Here is a 15,233-nt window from a genome sequence, read left to right as displayed (position 1 = left end):
GGGGAAAGGCACAAGACACTGGCCCAGCCAGTGTGGCCCACGGCCAATTCATGAACAAAGACAGAAAGGAGTAAGAGGCACGAGGAGAGAACTGTCAACCTTCTTGGGAAGGGCCATCAATAAGGGACACAGTCAAACTGGGCTGTTTAAGGACTGATGTATGAATAGATCAGGAGCAGCTCTCCTCCAAATTCTTGTTAAGGCTGGAGATTTTACTAAAATTACAATATGGAGGGGACAGAAATCAAGGCAAGCTGATCAAACCACGATTCACACTGACTTCCTCCTGAGTTGCTGTACTTCAACTAAACTGGTAAATGGTTCCAGAACTCAGGCCAACAATGTGACCACAGGTAAAGTAGCAGTGACACAAGGGGATTACGTTTCCGGGGGAACGGAAGCTCATTTTGCAGAGGGGGCAAGTGGAGTCAAAGAGATCGGGTCCAATGCACCTGTTTCCAGGCTGGATTGCAGGAGTCATAGCTTCAATAGGCACACATGACTAACGCCGTGCTAACCAGCAGGTCTCAATTTCAAGTCTTGTTCCTAAACAAAAAAAAACTGAGATTTAATTAACTTGTTTGGATCTGATTTGACAATCCCTGTGGTCCCCACTATCCTGAGGCAGAATCCTGTGATTTTGGACCAGGAGCAGAGACCCCAGCATTAAACCACATGAGCCCTCAGGTGGTGTGCATGTATCCGAACACCCTGAACTGTAGAGCCTCCTGCCTCACTGACTCAGCTAGTCAAGCAGGCTAAATTCTTCTTGCACACAAAAGGTTCAATTCATATAATTTGTCACAAGCTCCTGGACTGAACGAATGGAACAAAGATGCAATGAAAAACAACCCGAGTTAACCAGTGCAACCAGGAGCAACAAAGCTAAAATGACAAACCTTGCCAGATATACAGAGTATCAGAGGAAACCGCATCCTGCTGTGCTTGGTCATAGTAACTCGCAGCCTGCAGAGTGACCTATCACTCCCAGCATGACTCAGACTAGGCTCAGCCAAGCCCCGTACTCCCTTCTCTCACAAGAGAGCACAGACAAGCAACAATTGAGGGGCGTTGGGAAGTCGCTTCCTGATGCCGATTGTTCCTCAGGAAAAGCCAGTACCTTCAGGATAGAAAGGGAATTAAAACAGAAGGGGGAACAAGCTCAATATTTGAGGAAGCATTATAGTAACAGAGCCACCGTTTTAATATCATTTATTGTGAAGTGTAAAACAAGCGGTAAAAAGTAAAAACCAAGCTTACATTTTGTTTTTTTAAACCTTAAACAGACAACAAGATGCAAAAACAGACCAGCAGCCATTTTCAGTGTAATGGATTTGATTTCAAAACCGTACATTGTCTGGAATGTTCAACTATCATCAACTAAAAGCCGAGTGATCTATATTTAAAATAAAACAAAGAGTATTACCCTGAATTTTTCACTTTTTCCCTCTCCATGTTTTTTTTTTGTTTTTTTTTCCTCCTATAGACGGACTGAATTTGAAGATGGAGCTGAGATTACTCTATCTCCTACACTGGCTCAATATGAACATCTTTAAACAGTGATAGGGAACCTAAGCCTACGAATCTTCATCAGTCTGCATCATTGTTAAAAGGAATATTCTTCCCGACGAAACTGCAATCATCCCCCGTTTGCTTCACTGTGTCTGTGGGAGAGAGAACATATTTAATGTGGAAATTAGTGGGGTCACACAATAGGGTTTGCGTGCCATCAGATAGATTCATTTCTATGGCAAATGAATTTCAATATAGATGTGTGAGGTATTACATTTTGGGAGGAAGAATATGGTGGTCACATACTGACTGGATAATGAGTCTAAATGAGGGAAGAGGAACAGAGGGATCTTGGGGGAAGGGGTGGGAGAAATACACAAGTCACAAAGTAGTGATGCAGGTTAGTAAGGCTACAACAAAAAAAAAACAGCATTAGGGCTACTTTCTACAGCAACAGAACGGAGGAGCAGTTATGAAAATTTTATAGAACCTTGGCTATACCACATTGGAAGTACTATACGCAATTCTGGTCTCCAAACGCTAAGATATAAAGGAGGTGGAGAAAGATCAAAGAATCTGAGGATATTCTAGCTACCAGAAAAAAAAACGAAACAGTTCACAGGGTCTTTTCTTCAATAAACAGAAGGGGCAAGCAAATAGAGATCTTTCAGATAATGAGTGGGATTGATAGGGTTGATGTAGAGAAAGTGCATCCATTTGTAAGGGAGACCAAAAGTAGGGGCTTAAAATCTAAGACAGACAGTCAGTAATAAGTCACAAAGGAATTCAGGTGAGACCTCTGGAGCCCGAAGATGCTGAGGATGTGGAAGTCACTATCACAGGTTGCACTGAAGCAGACAGCAATGCAATGAGGGGCAAGCTAGACAAGTACATGAGGGGGAAAGGAGAAGGATATGCTAAATCGGGGCTGAGATGAAGCACGGTGGGAGGGAGCTTGGAGGGAAGATGAACTCCAACAGGAACCACATGAACCTAGTGGCCTGCTTCTGTTCTGTAACCTTTACGTGTTCCAAACACAAGCTCATCTCTCCACATTGCTCATGGATTGGGACATAGTCCTAACCTCCAACATTTCAACTTTAATCTAAACTCACTACTCTGAATGGACAGATTGCTAGCTAATTGAGGAGACTTATAAACTGTTAGGATTAGGGGCAGTTTATCTGCTTATTCATAATCAGGCTACATTGATCAGAAACTAGCTTTATCGAAAAACCACTGATATCACTGAAACTTTGTTTCAGGAAAAATGAATAAAAATATTGAAAGAGAAATCTGTCAGGTTGAGGAAAGAGACTAACTGAACGGCTCTTTCAGAGAGATGGCACAAGCATGATGGGCCAGTGGCGTCCTCCTGTGCTCTACAATTCTAGGATCAGCTTAAGACAGCATCTCTTCACTTTGTGTGAAAACTAACCACCGTTCAGAGCCCAGAGGCCCTGATTGCAAATTAATTGCTTCACAGATTATTTCAATAGGGGAAAAGCATTTCAAATGTTAATTCCAATCCATCACGTAAACAGAATAAGCAATTTTCACTTTGACTGGGACGATGAAGACAAGAGAGATTTGTTTCCAGAGTCTCTTATGTGTTGCATCCTCTAATGCCCGTTAATGAAATTCTTCAACGGGTCTGCTTTAACATCGAAGTACATCTCATCACCGAAAGACTCAAATGTGACAGTCTTAAAGTCTTCTGCTTCATTTGAACCTTCACGAGGAGCAGGGATAGAAAACTGTGTTCAAGAATTTACTGCAAGGTCTCAATCTTCTCTCAGGAAAGCCAGTCCATGTGTCGGATAACTTTGGTGATAGTTATGTAAGGATCTTTGTGACCTTGCCTTTCACCTGTTGCTGATACGCATTGGTTTGGTCACGTATTACATTCCATCTGAGGTGATGAAAGTACATGGTAGGACATCCCACATGATCCAGCACAACTGGGCGGCAATGGCTAAAACGGAATATGTTAACATACCTGGGGGGAGAGACAGGTTTGGGGGGGTGGGGGGGGAGTGAGAGAGAAGATGAGGGAGAGGAGGAATGAGGGGGTTGAGAAGTGATTGGGGGGGGGGGGGGGGGAACTGAGAAGGCCAGAAAGAGACAGGCAGAGGAAGAGCACACAGAAAGAGAGAAACAGAGGCAGGTTTCAATTCATGTGGCGTCACCTGCATCTAGAAAATGCCACTGGGCAGTGATCAGGAATAAAAGGTTTGGGGAAACGTCACAGCAATCAGTTGTACCATAAACGCTTCCGCTGAGTCGTCACAGAAGGTGGAACCATCCCACATGTTGGTTCCATTGAGTGTGTAACCACTTAGGTAGAAAAAGAGAAAGAGAAAGATCATGGGTGTGTGTGTGTGTGTAGGTGTGTGTTTACTGCAGGCCAGGTTGAGTTGTTCTTAGCCAGAGCATCACGATGGTGGGTGAAGGCAGAGCCGTGTCCAGCAGGCACCCCTGCCATAAGGAGAGGAAGGAGTTAAAACCTGTAGGAAGGAGGGGGGTGCAGACGTACCGGTTGCCCTTGTTGTGCAGGTGGCTGCTGGGGGGCAGGCTGAGGGGCCCCAGGCTGCCCGTAGTAAGCTGCCTGCTGTCTGTAGTACTCAGCCCACGCTGCACTGTAATCCGGTTGGGCTCCTGGTTGTGGTGCTGCTGCTGCTGCTGCCGCTGCTGCTGCTGCTGCTGCCCCTTGGGCATTCTGAGCTGTGGAACAGATTGGGGACACTTAGCACCAGCCACTGTAAAACCCAGGCCCAGTACAACATACATGCCAGCCCAGTGTGACATCCACCTCACTCTCCTTCATAAAGCCTGCTCAACAACAGTATTCCACAACTAAGCACTTAGCAATAAACTCAACAGATCAGGCAGCATCCAAGACGACTAACTGAGGGCACCTTTCAGAACATGGACCTCTCTCTCTCTACACCCTGGCAGGTCTGCAGAGCGATCCCAGCTTTTGGCCTTGTGTACCACTAATTAAGACGGCCCTGAAGGCATCGTACAATCAATGTAACACCTCAAAGCAGAGAAATGAGTCTCATCACAACAGCTTTAAGGAAGGGTGAGAAACAGTGACTCTGACACCACCACCAATACCCTCTAACCCAATGGCACCCCCCTCAGCTGGAAAGGCCCCACATTCGACATGGAACTGCCTGGTTACAGCACTGCCCAGGCTGACCAACCCTAGATTATAAAAGTTGCAGGACAGATTCCCTACAGCGTGGAAACAGGCCCTTCGGCCCAACCAGTCCACACCAATCCTCCAAAGAATAACCCACCCAGACCCATTTCCTTCTGACTAATGCCCCTAGCACTACGGGCAATTTAGCATGGCCAACTCACCTACCCTGCACATCTTTAGATTGTGGGAGGAAACCAGAGCACCCGGAGGAAACCCACGCAGACACGGGGAGAATGTGCAAACTCCGCACAGACAATCACCTGAGGCTGGAATCGAACCTTGGACCCTGGTGCTGTGAGGCAACAGTGCTGATCACTGAGCCACCGTGCCGCCCTATTACAGTTGCTCCACTGAACATTTACACAGAACAGTACAGATCCTCCAGCCCTCAATGTTGCGTTGAACTTTTACCCTACTCTACCATCATACCAACATCCATACCTGTCATTTTACTCTCATCCATGTACCAAGCCAAGAGTCACTTTAATGTTCCTAGTGTATCTGACTTCACTATCACTGCCAGCAGCATGTTCCACACACCCACCACTCTGTGTAAAAAAACCTTTGACATCTTCCCATACCTTCCTCCAATCAACTTTAAATTATTCCTGCTTGTGACAGTCATTTCCACCCTTGGACAAATTCTCAGACTATTCTATCGATGCCTCTCATCATCTTATACACCTCTCCTCCTTCTTCGCTCTAATGAGAAAAGTCCTAGCTCCCTCTACCTTTCGTCATAAGACATGCCCTCCAGTCCAGGCAGCATCCTGGTAAATCTCCTCTGCACTCTCTCTAAAACTTCCACATCTTTCCTATACTGAGGTGACCAGAACTTAAGGAAAAAGTGAGGACTGCAGATGCTGGAGATCAGAGCTGAAAATGTGTTGCTGGAAAAGCGCAGCAGGTCAGGCAGCATCCAAGGAGCAGGAGAATCAATGTTTCGGGCATGAGTTCTTCTTCATTCCTGAAGAAGGGCTCATGCCTGAAACTTTGATTCTCCTGCTCCTTGGATGTGACCAGAACTGAACACAATATTTCAAGTGTGGTCTAAGCAGGGCTTTGGGGCTGCAGCATACTCTCGCCTTTAACCCTGTAATCTGTATTCAACATTTGGCCTTCCAAATGTAATCACTTCACAGTTTTCCAGGTTGAACTCCATCTGCCACTTATCAGCTCAGTTCTGCATCGTCTCAAAGTGCCATTACAACCTACAGGAGCCCTCCATCCTACCCACCACCCCTCCAGCCTTCATGTCATCGGCAAACTTACTAATCCACCCTTCCACTTCCTCATCCAATTCATTTCCAAAAATCAGGAAGGGCTGAGATCCCAGAACAGATCCCTATGAAACAACACTAGCCACTGAGCTCCAGGGTGAATACTGTCCATTTACTACCACCCTGTCCTTCCATGGGCCAGCCAATTCTGTATCCAGACAGACAGGTTTCCCTGTGTCCCATGCTTCCTTCCTTTCTGAATGAGCCTACCAAGGGGAACTGCGTCAAACGCCTTGTTAAAATTCAAATACACCACAACTGCTGCTCTACCTTCAATGTGTCTTGTCACATCCTCAAAGAATTCTGCCCCTCACCAAGCCATACTGACTATCTCTCATCAAACTATGGTATCATAGTAGAGAATACAGAAGCTAAATATTCATTAGGGACCTCCCCTAACTCCGTGCACAAGTTCCCTCCACTATCCTTGAGTGGTCCTACCCTCATGTTTCTCACGTGTTGAATGCTTTGGGGTTTTCCTTAATCCTTTTTATGCCCCCTTCTTGCTCTCCTTAGCCCATTCTTCAGTTCCTTCTTGGCTCCCCTGTAACCCCCTAGAGCCCAGACTGAGCCTTGCTTCCTCAGCCTTAAGCAAGCTGCCTTCCTCCCCTTGACTAGATGTTCCCCATCCCTTGTCACCCAGGGTTCCTTCACGTTACAATCCCTACCTTGCCTCAGCGGAACAAACCAATCCAACACTATCTGCAAGTGCTCCCGAAACAACCTCCATGTTTCTGTCGTGCACTACAAGGGGAATGTTGGCTGCAGTGTTCAAAATGGGGATCAGAACACCAACAGGTTGATGCTAAGTGGGAAAACAGGAGAAAGGCTGAAGGTTCACCCCTGAGTACTGGATCGGAGCTCTGAACCCAGTCAAATCAGAACCTTCATTCTAATGCTTGGCTTAAAATGCCCTGGATGCATGTGGTCAAGTTTAGCCATTCTGTGGCTGACCATGGGACACTAGCATCAGATGGAATACACTGGAAGCAAGACACAGCCGGCTGCTGGACAGCAAAAGGGGGAAACTGAAACATGTCTCAGTTATCCAGATGCCAGTGTAGACCTGAGGGAGTGCTGCACTGTCAGGACAGACACAAATTACCAAGGCCCTGCCTATCTCCTCAGAAGTATGTACGTTCCCATAGCCACTGTGACTGTAGTAATTTGGCCAACCAGAGAACAGATCATTGGCCATTATTATTTTGCTTTCTCGTCGGATCTTACTGAGCACAAAAGGGCAGCTATGTTTGCTGCATTACACCAGTAACTGAACTCAAAAGCATGTGGCTGGTTGGAAGGAGTTTTGGTGAAAGGTGCTACAGAATGCAAGGTTGTGGTGTTCCTGGTACAGCTGTAACTTGGAGATGCCAGAGCCCTGAAGGAGGAGCGTCACTCTGCAGCCAGCTGGGTAGGCTCGAGTGGTGATTCTGTCTCGGAGTTCAGCTCTTGGAGAACAAAACCAAGTTTAATTATAAAGCTCCCAAAGTTAAAGCTCAACAAAGCTAATGACCGACAGTGCAAGAAGCAGACTTGTGAGGAATGAGTGCTGACCTTGTTTCTTATAATACTCCTCCCATGCCTTTGTATAATCCTGCTGGGGACCAGGCTGCTGGCCAGGCTGGCTCTGCTGACCTGAGAAAGGGAAATCAAAAAAATAAGCCCGAGAGAATATCCCAGACACGAGAAACAGCATTGAAGAAAGGCACTTCTAGACCAAGGGAAAGACCAATGGGAAGCAGAGGCAAGTTCAACTGCTCACTGAGCTGAATTAGCAAGTGGATTCGAGGATCAGAAAAACAGACTGGTCAGGGCTACACCCTTGATTCACTGTCATGGGGTCAAAACCCGAGAATTCCCTCCCTCAGGGCATTGTGGGTCTACCCTCCAGCAGGTGGGCTGCAGTGGTTCGAGGCAGCTCACCCCCACCTTCTCAAGGGGCAACTAGGGACAGGCAATAAACGCTGGGCCCAGCCAGCAACACACTCATTCCAGAATTACTTTAAAAAGAAAATCTCAGGTTTAAAATTAACTCATTTATTTGTAAACTGCTCTACATTACCCCACTGCCAGAGGAGGCTGTGGAGGCCAGGTCACTGAGTATATTTAAGACTGGCAGATAGGTTCTTGAGGATCAAGGGTCAATTGGATAGGTACATGGACAGGTGTTTAAGCTAGGACAAATGTTCGGCACAACATCGTGGGCCGAAGGGCCTGTTCTGTGCTGTATAGTTCTATGTTCTAAGGGTATACGGGGAGAAGGTGGAAGAATGGGGTTCAAAAACTTATCAGCCAGGATTGAATGGTGGAGCAGACGCGATGGGCTGAATGGCCTAATTTCCACTCCTATGTTTTATAGCCTTAAGTGGAAGCATCTATACAAATAGACTGTAGGCTGTTCTAATCTGTTCCTGCTCCTGTTTATGATCTTCAACATCAAAACCAGCAATACTCAGACCAGCCCATTCCAATCCAACTGGGTGATAAACGACTCTAACACAGGGTGGGGTTTGAAGAGAGGGGGAAGTAGTGGTGGTTTGAGAAGAAAGAGAAAGCACAAACAATGCTGTAGCAAGCTCGCTTACAAAGAGAAATCAACCGTACACTTAGCACGGGCACAAGCTTACCGCAGACACAGAGAGAGAGAGAGCGACACGCAGAGAGAGAGAGAGAGAGAGAGAGAGAGAGAGAGAGAGAGAGAGAGAGAGAGACACGCAGAGAGACAGGGACACCGAGAGAGAGAGAGAGAGAGAGACACAGACACGCAGAGAGAGGGAGAGGGAGAGGGAGAGAGACACACACGCAGACAGAAAGAGAGAGAGAGAGAGAGGGTGACACGCAGACCAAGAGAGGTACCTAGCTTCTTGTAGTATTCCTCCCATGCTTTAGTGTAATCAGGCTGTCCTCCTGGTCCTTGAACTGGAGGTTGCTGAGTTGGGTCTGTTTAAAACAGTCGAAAGACAATTAAAACAGCATCATAGGGAACAGCAACCTTCCTGCAGACACTGACAAACCTACAACAAAACAGAAATTGCCACAGCAACTCTGATGTGGCAGCATTTGTGGAGAGACAGCAGTGAACATTTTGAGCCCAGTGACCCACCTTCAGAACGTACATTTAGATTCTAGGTTCAAAATGTGAACTTAGTTTCTCTCCACAGTTTTACATCTGGCTGAATGATCTCGAAGGCAGGATGTAAGAGTGTTCGAGTCCTACTCAGAATGAGTAAAAAAAAATCTACACTGACACTGCACATGAATCTACTGAAGCTGAGCTGATTTTAAACGAGCGCAGAAGCTCACGTTGGGTCATCTAAGATGCTCGCCATGGCAAACAACACAGCCACCATCTTACCTGGTCCTGGTGGGGCAGCAGCTGGCTGCTGGGGTGGTACAGGTGCAGGAGGCTGCTGGTAATATTGTTGGTAATAGGCAGCCCAGGCAGCTGCATTCGGATCGCCAGGAGCTTTACCTGCACCACAAAACACAGCATTCATATTCCAGAGAAGGTAACAGACCCCCAGTAACTCTCATCCCCACCCCAAAAACTTACATCAGCATGACCAAGGCCAGGTATTAAAAGGTATTTTGGAAATGCATAATGAAAGGCATCAGCACAGTTTTGTGGAAAACACCAAGAGCTCGTGAAATGGTGAACAGGAAGAATTCAAGCTCTGGAAGCAGTTGTTAGAAAGTTTCAGCAGTCAGGTCTCAGCAGACAGTCAAGTACCAGAAAGCACAATGATACACAGATTCAACAAGTACTCTTGGCAGCCCAATCACTGACCGACTGGAGATCTAAATGAGGCAAACTCAGGTAAGGAATTACAATTATCAATAGCAAACAACTGCTTCTTGCAGGGAAATTTGGAATATAGGGATCAAAATATCAAATTTAACTAAAATCAAAAACTGATGACGAATGGTGGATAATTTAAGGGAGACTGATTTGGAAAGCGAAGCAATGTGACGGGGCGGGGAACTAGGATTACTAACACAAAAGCTGCTGCAGTTCTGCTGCATGGGAGAAGTGAAATGGCCACCCTATTACTAACTCAACATATTAAGTACTCATAGTGAAGAAAGGACATCTTTGTTTCATAAGAAAGTTATAAAGATTGGGACAGGGACCCTGGTGGGATAGTGCAGGTAATAAAAAAGATTTGTACTTGACTTGTTCAAGGTGGAAGTTCCATGAGAATGATGAGGAGGACCCTTTGAGAGGAATGGCAATGAAGCAATTGTATAGCTGGTTACTTACAGAGAACTGAGCTAACAGTCCAACTTATACTCGTTTATTTTTGTACATGACTTTGAGAATTCAGTTTGAGAGATGTGGAAATGGATACTGCTGTAAGTGAGCATGAACCCACAGGATTGTGGTTAGACTGGAACTGGATTAGACATGTACGAGGGGGAAGGAAACCCGACCTGGGCCTATACACGAGTCCAGTTCCAGAAACACCCGACTCACGTTTAGGAGTGAACAAAGGGAGGGATGAACGAGCAGCTCCGAGGGCAGCCCAGGCCATGTCACTGACTGAGCCAGCATGCTTCAGTACTTGCAGATTCTGAGAAAGTGTGGCTAAAACAATGTGAAGGAAGCCAGAAAAGGTGAGTAATTACTTGGGTCGTGTGGTCCAGGCGGCTGCCACTGTTGGTACGTGTTGCCCCAACCTTGAGGAGGATATTGATGTGGAGGAGGTGGCCCACCAGCAGCAGGACTGTCAGGGAAGAATGGTGGTTAGACATTTCAGCTCACAACAGTTACAGATCCTCAAGCCTCTCATCTCATCCACACCCTTCTACATCTGATTGGAAGTGCACTTACAGTGAAAGAGTGTGAACCACTGATACTCCTGTCACTGATGACACCCAATGCCTGCATCAGTACAGCCCTTTCAGTGGAACCCTTCTGTAACTAGGGTCGAGTGCAGCAGATAATACCCTACTAGGTAACATCTTCAGTGGGTCTCAGGCGAAGCAATGCTGAAAATTCCTGCTTTCTATTTATATGTTTGGCTTTCTTTGGGCTGATGATGTCATTTCCTGTGATGAAGTCACTTCCTGTTCCTTTTCTCAGGGGGTGGTAGATGGGGTCTAACTCGATGTGTTTGTTGATAGTGTTCCGGTTGGAATGCCATGCTTCTAGGAATTCTCGTGCATGTCTTTGTTCGGCTTGTCCTAGGATGGATGTATCGTCCCAGATGAAGTGGTGTCCTTCCTCATCCGTATGTGCGGATACTAGTGAAAGAGGGTCATGTCTTTTTGTGGCTAGTTGGTGTTCATGTATCCTAGTGGCTAGATTTCTGCCCGTTTATTCAATGTAGTGTTTGTTACAGTCCTTGCATGGTAATTTGTAAATGACGTTAGTTTTGCTTGTCGCCTGTATAGGGTCTTTCATGTTCATTAGCTGCTGTTTGGTGTATTTGTGGGCTACCATGATGCCAATGGATCTGACTAGGCTGGCAGTCATTTCCGACATGTCTTTGATGCAGGGGAGAGGAGCTCGGATTTCTGGCCGTGTTTCGTCTGCTCGTTTGGGTTTGTTGCTGAGAAATCGGCAGACTGTGTTCATTGGGTACCCATTCTTTTTGAATACACTGTATCGGTGATTTTCCTCTGTGCTGGTGTGTGTTGGCTCATTGAAATAATGTTCTGATGCAGCTTCATTTGTGGACAAGCCAAACAAAGACACGCACGAGAATTCCTAGAAGCATGGTATTCCAACCAAACTCTATCAACAAACACATCGAATTAGATCCCATCTACCACCCCCCTGAGAAAAGGAACAGGAAATGACATCACCAACTCAAAGAACGCCAAACATATAAATAGAAAGCAAGAATTTTCAGCATTGCTTGCCTGAGGCCCACTGAAGATGTTACCAGTAAGGTAACAAAACGCCTGGAAATGAACTTTCCACCTCAGCGAGCAAACCTACATCCGTAATCAATGATCATTTGACAGGAAATGCTAATAAAAACACAGGCACATCTCCAGCAGTGGAAATCCATATCCGACAAACGTTCTCCGAAAGTTACATGAACCCTGACTTTAGATAACTCCAAACGCGGTTGGGCAGCTTATCTCAAAAGCAGATACAATGGAATCCTGGCCATGGTGCTGGGATACTGCTGTGACCCAGTTTCCTGCTAGTTAACAGGAAAGCCATCATAGTTGACACCAAGTGAGCACTTCAGATCACCAAGTACACTGCCAGCCTCCGGGCTGAAAGTAACCAAACACCATGTAGCAACGAATATGGAAGCATTCCCACACGTCCTGTATTTTAAAGCAGTGTCCCTGCTCACCCACACACCATTCCATTCAGAAGACGATCCTGATCCCAGCTCAATCACATGGCAAAGGGACAGGGAACACGTATTACACAAACAGACAGTTTACTTACTGAGGAGGTGGAGCTCCTGGGGGTCCTTGGGTGAAGGGTCCTGGCTGGAAGGGTCCCATCGGACCAGTAGGCATTGGAGGTCCGACAGGACACAAAGGACCCTGAAAACAGAACATTTTTTGCTTCAGTCCAGAGTCAAGTAAACTTCTATCCTGATCTTCAGTCATGGACTTGCAAGCAGAGATGCTGGCAGATGACTTGATAAAATAACTTGCATCAATTTCTGCAAATGGAGTGTCTGTTTTAAATCTGTTATAAACCTAATGAATGGTGTCGTTACCTCAATCTTCTCCTCAATGAGCTGTTTAGCATGGTCAATCTGTTGAGGTGACCCTCGGATGGTGAAAAGTTTAAAGTTAGGATCACCATTAGGTGGGGGTTGTCTCTGCAGTTCCACAAACGCACCGGTCTGTTGGTTTATTGCCTTCACATTCTCTCCACCTGCAAGGTTCCAACAACTTATATTAATGATGAGGATGCAAGCATAAGAGGTACAGTTAGTAAGTTTGCTGATGACACCAAAATTGGAGGTGTAGTGGACAGTGAAGGAGGTTCCCTCAGATTACAACAGGATCTGGACCAGATGGACCAATGGGCTGGGAAGTGGCAGATGGAGTTTAATTCTGATAAATGCGAGGTGCTGCATTTTGGGAAAGCAAATCTTAGCAGGACTTATACACTTAATGGTAAGGTCCTAGGGAGTGTTGCTGAACAAAGAGACCTTGGAGTGCAGGTTCATAGATCCTTGAAAGTGGAGTCGCAGGTAGATAGGATAGTGAAGGCGGCATTTGGTATGCTTTCCTTTATTGGTCAGAGTATTGAGTACAGGAGTTGGGAGGTCGTGTTGCGGCTGTACAGGACATTGGTTAGGCCACTGTTGGAATATTGTGTGCAATTCTGGTCTCCTTTCTATCGGAAGGATGTTGTGAAACTTGAAAGGGTTCAGAAAAGATTTACAAGGATGTTAACAGGGTTGGAGGATCTGAGGTACAGGGAGAAGTTGAATAGGCTGGAGCTGTTTTCCCTGGAGCGTCAGAGGCTGAGGGGTGACCTTATAGAGGTTTATAAAATCATAGGGGGTATTCATCGGATAAATAGACAAAGTATTTTCTCAGGGGTGGGGGAGTCCAGAACTAGAGGGCATAGGTTTAGGGTGAGAGGAGAAAGATATAAGACAGACCTGAGGGGCAACTTTTTCACACAGTGGGTGGTACATATATTGAATGAGCTGCCAGAGGAAGTGGTGGAGGCTGTTACAATGCAACATTTAAGATGCATGTGAATAGGAAGGGTTTGGAGGGATATGGGCCGTGTGCTGGCAGGCGGGACTAGATTGGGTTGGGATATCTGGGTCGGCATGGACGGGTTGGACCGAAGGGTCTGTTTTTGTGCATTCTATGACTTGAATTAATTGTAACTCAGCAACGTAACCAAATTGCTCTCTATATAAAACAAAAGATAGAACTTCCTCTATTAATAATTTTGTAGAGGTATACAGAACATTTGCAGTGAGATTAGTTCATTATAGCTGTACTACTTTAGATTTCTGTCCCAAGCCATCCCTTCCCCTGCCTTCTGCTCCCCAGCACCCCCACAGTGCCTCGAATCAATCAAACCAAATAAGGTGCAGTGAAAACACACAATGGAAAGAAAACAAAACAAATTTGTGCACAAGGATGTAACGTAAAAATCATTCTATCTCAACTACTGACCTCTGCCAATGACCAATCCACACTTGTGGCTGGGGACGGAGAAAGCCATCTCTCCTCCAGGGGGACCCATCCCCCACGTGCCTTGTCCCCTTCCCCTTCCTCGGCCAGGCCCAGGCATACCAGGTCCGGGAGGACCAGTGGGACCAGCCTGCATAAGCACACAATTTACAACACCAAGTCAGAGAATAAGACCGAACATTCACATCACATGACAATTCAGAACACATTCGGAGCTGGATCACCGGGGTGAACTTGCTAATTCAGGTATTCTGCAGTGGAATGAAACATGAAAAGTGGTTTGCAGCATCCACAGTCATAAACTCAGCACGTCAAACAAGCAGCACCCCAAAAGGAGCAAAGTATCTATCTTAAACTAGACGTGGTCAATGCTTTCCCTGGCTCGCTAAAGCTGAAAACAAAAACTGGCCAATTAAAGCCAGCTCCCAAATTTCTCACAAGAATGACCTCAATACAAGATAAGGAAACTATTTGGAAGATTAAATCTACAGCAATTCGATCATTGCTGACTGGTAACTCAACTCTCATGTATATTCTTGAACACCTTTAAAAAGGTTTTAAAAAGCTCCAGTGGACTCAGTTCTGGAAGCTTCCAATGTCCCGTTATCTAAAGCTGTTTGGTCAAAGAATTCCACATTTCTACTTCCTCCAACATCTTTACGTCTGATTGGATCAGAGCCTCCCCACTGCCAAGTGGCAAAAGTAGAAAGGGAATGTAATTTCAATGATGACTTCAGCTCTCAGACATTGTCAAACTGATGGAGCTTTCCTGTGGGGACAATTCCCTGGTGTACATGGTGCTCTCCCTGCTGTGGGAACACTCCAACACGCTTGGAGGGGCGTTGTGGCTCCAGATCCCTTCCTTACAACAAGCCGGCATGCTACTGGAAACTTCATAGACAGAGAGATCCAGCAGGCAGCGTTGTGGGAAGTGATCCAGCACAGTGGACAGGAGCAAATGGGTGTCTGGGTGGGGGAGCAGAGGAGGAAGGTGCGATGGGCACCATGCTGCAGTTGTGACTCCATCACTTGAATCTAAATAAAGTTGACACTTTGCACAGCAAACGTGGCTGGGAATATTAATCACGAGG

At 46.1% G+C, this 15,233-nt stretch overlaps 1 protein-coding gene across 3 annotated transcripts in view; it reads right to left on the bottom strand.

Annotated features, from left to right (window-relative positions):
* Positions 1-1,195: 1,195 nt before the first annotated feature.
* The window catches only part of khsrp (KH-type splicing regulatory protein), a 45,918-nt gene continuing 31,880 nt past the window's right edge, over positions 1,196-15,233 (bottom strand). For 2 of the 3 annotated variants that reach the window (XM_060855280.1, XM_060855281.1), the window contains 8 exons: positions 14,125-14,272; positions 12,693-12,853; positions 12,413-12,513; positions 10,627-10,724; positions 9,356-9,472; positions 8,857-8,940; positions 7,555-7,635; positions 1,196-4,236 (listed from right to left, as the gene is read on the bottom strand). In XM_060855280.1, coding sequence (XP_060711263.1) covers positions 4,013-4,236; positions 7,555-7,635; positions 8,857-8,940; positions 9,356-9,472; positions 10,627-10,724; positions 12,413-12,513; positions 12,693-12,853; positions 14,125-14,272 — 1,014 coding nt within the window. In that variant the 3' untranslated portion in view covers positions 1,196-4,012. The remainder of the gene's footprint in view (positions 4,237-7,554; positions 7,636-8,856; positions 8,941-9,355; positions 9,473-10,626; positions 10,725-12,412; positions 12,514-12,692; positions 12,854-14,124; positions 14,273-15,233) is intronic. The other variant, XM_060855283.1, reaches the window with a different exon arrangement.

The sequence above is a fragment of the Hemiscyllium ocellatum genome, chromosome 45 (genome assembly GCF_020745735.1).
Source record: "Hemiscyllium ocellatum isolate sHemOce1 chromosome 45, sHemOce1.pat.X.cur, whole genome shotgun sequence".
Taxonomy (NCBI): Eukaryota; Metazoa; Chordata; class Chondrichthyes; order Orectolobiformes; family Hemiscylliidae; genus Hemiscyllium; species Hemiscyllium ocellatum.
The sequence above is the reverse complement of the archived record's forward strand: the minus strand, read 5'-3'. Positions and strand labels throughout refer to the sequence as shown.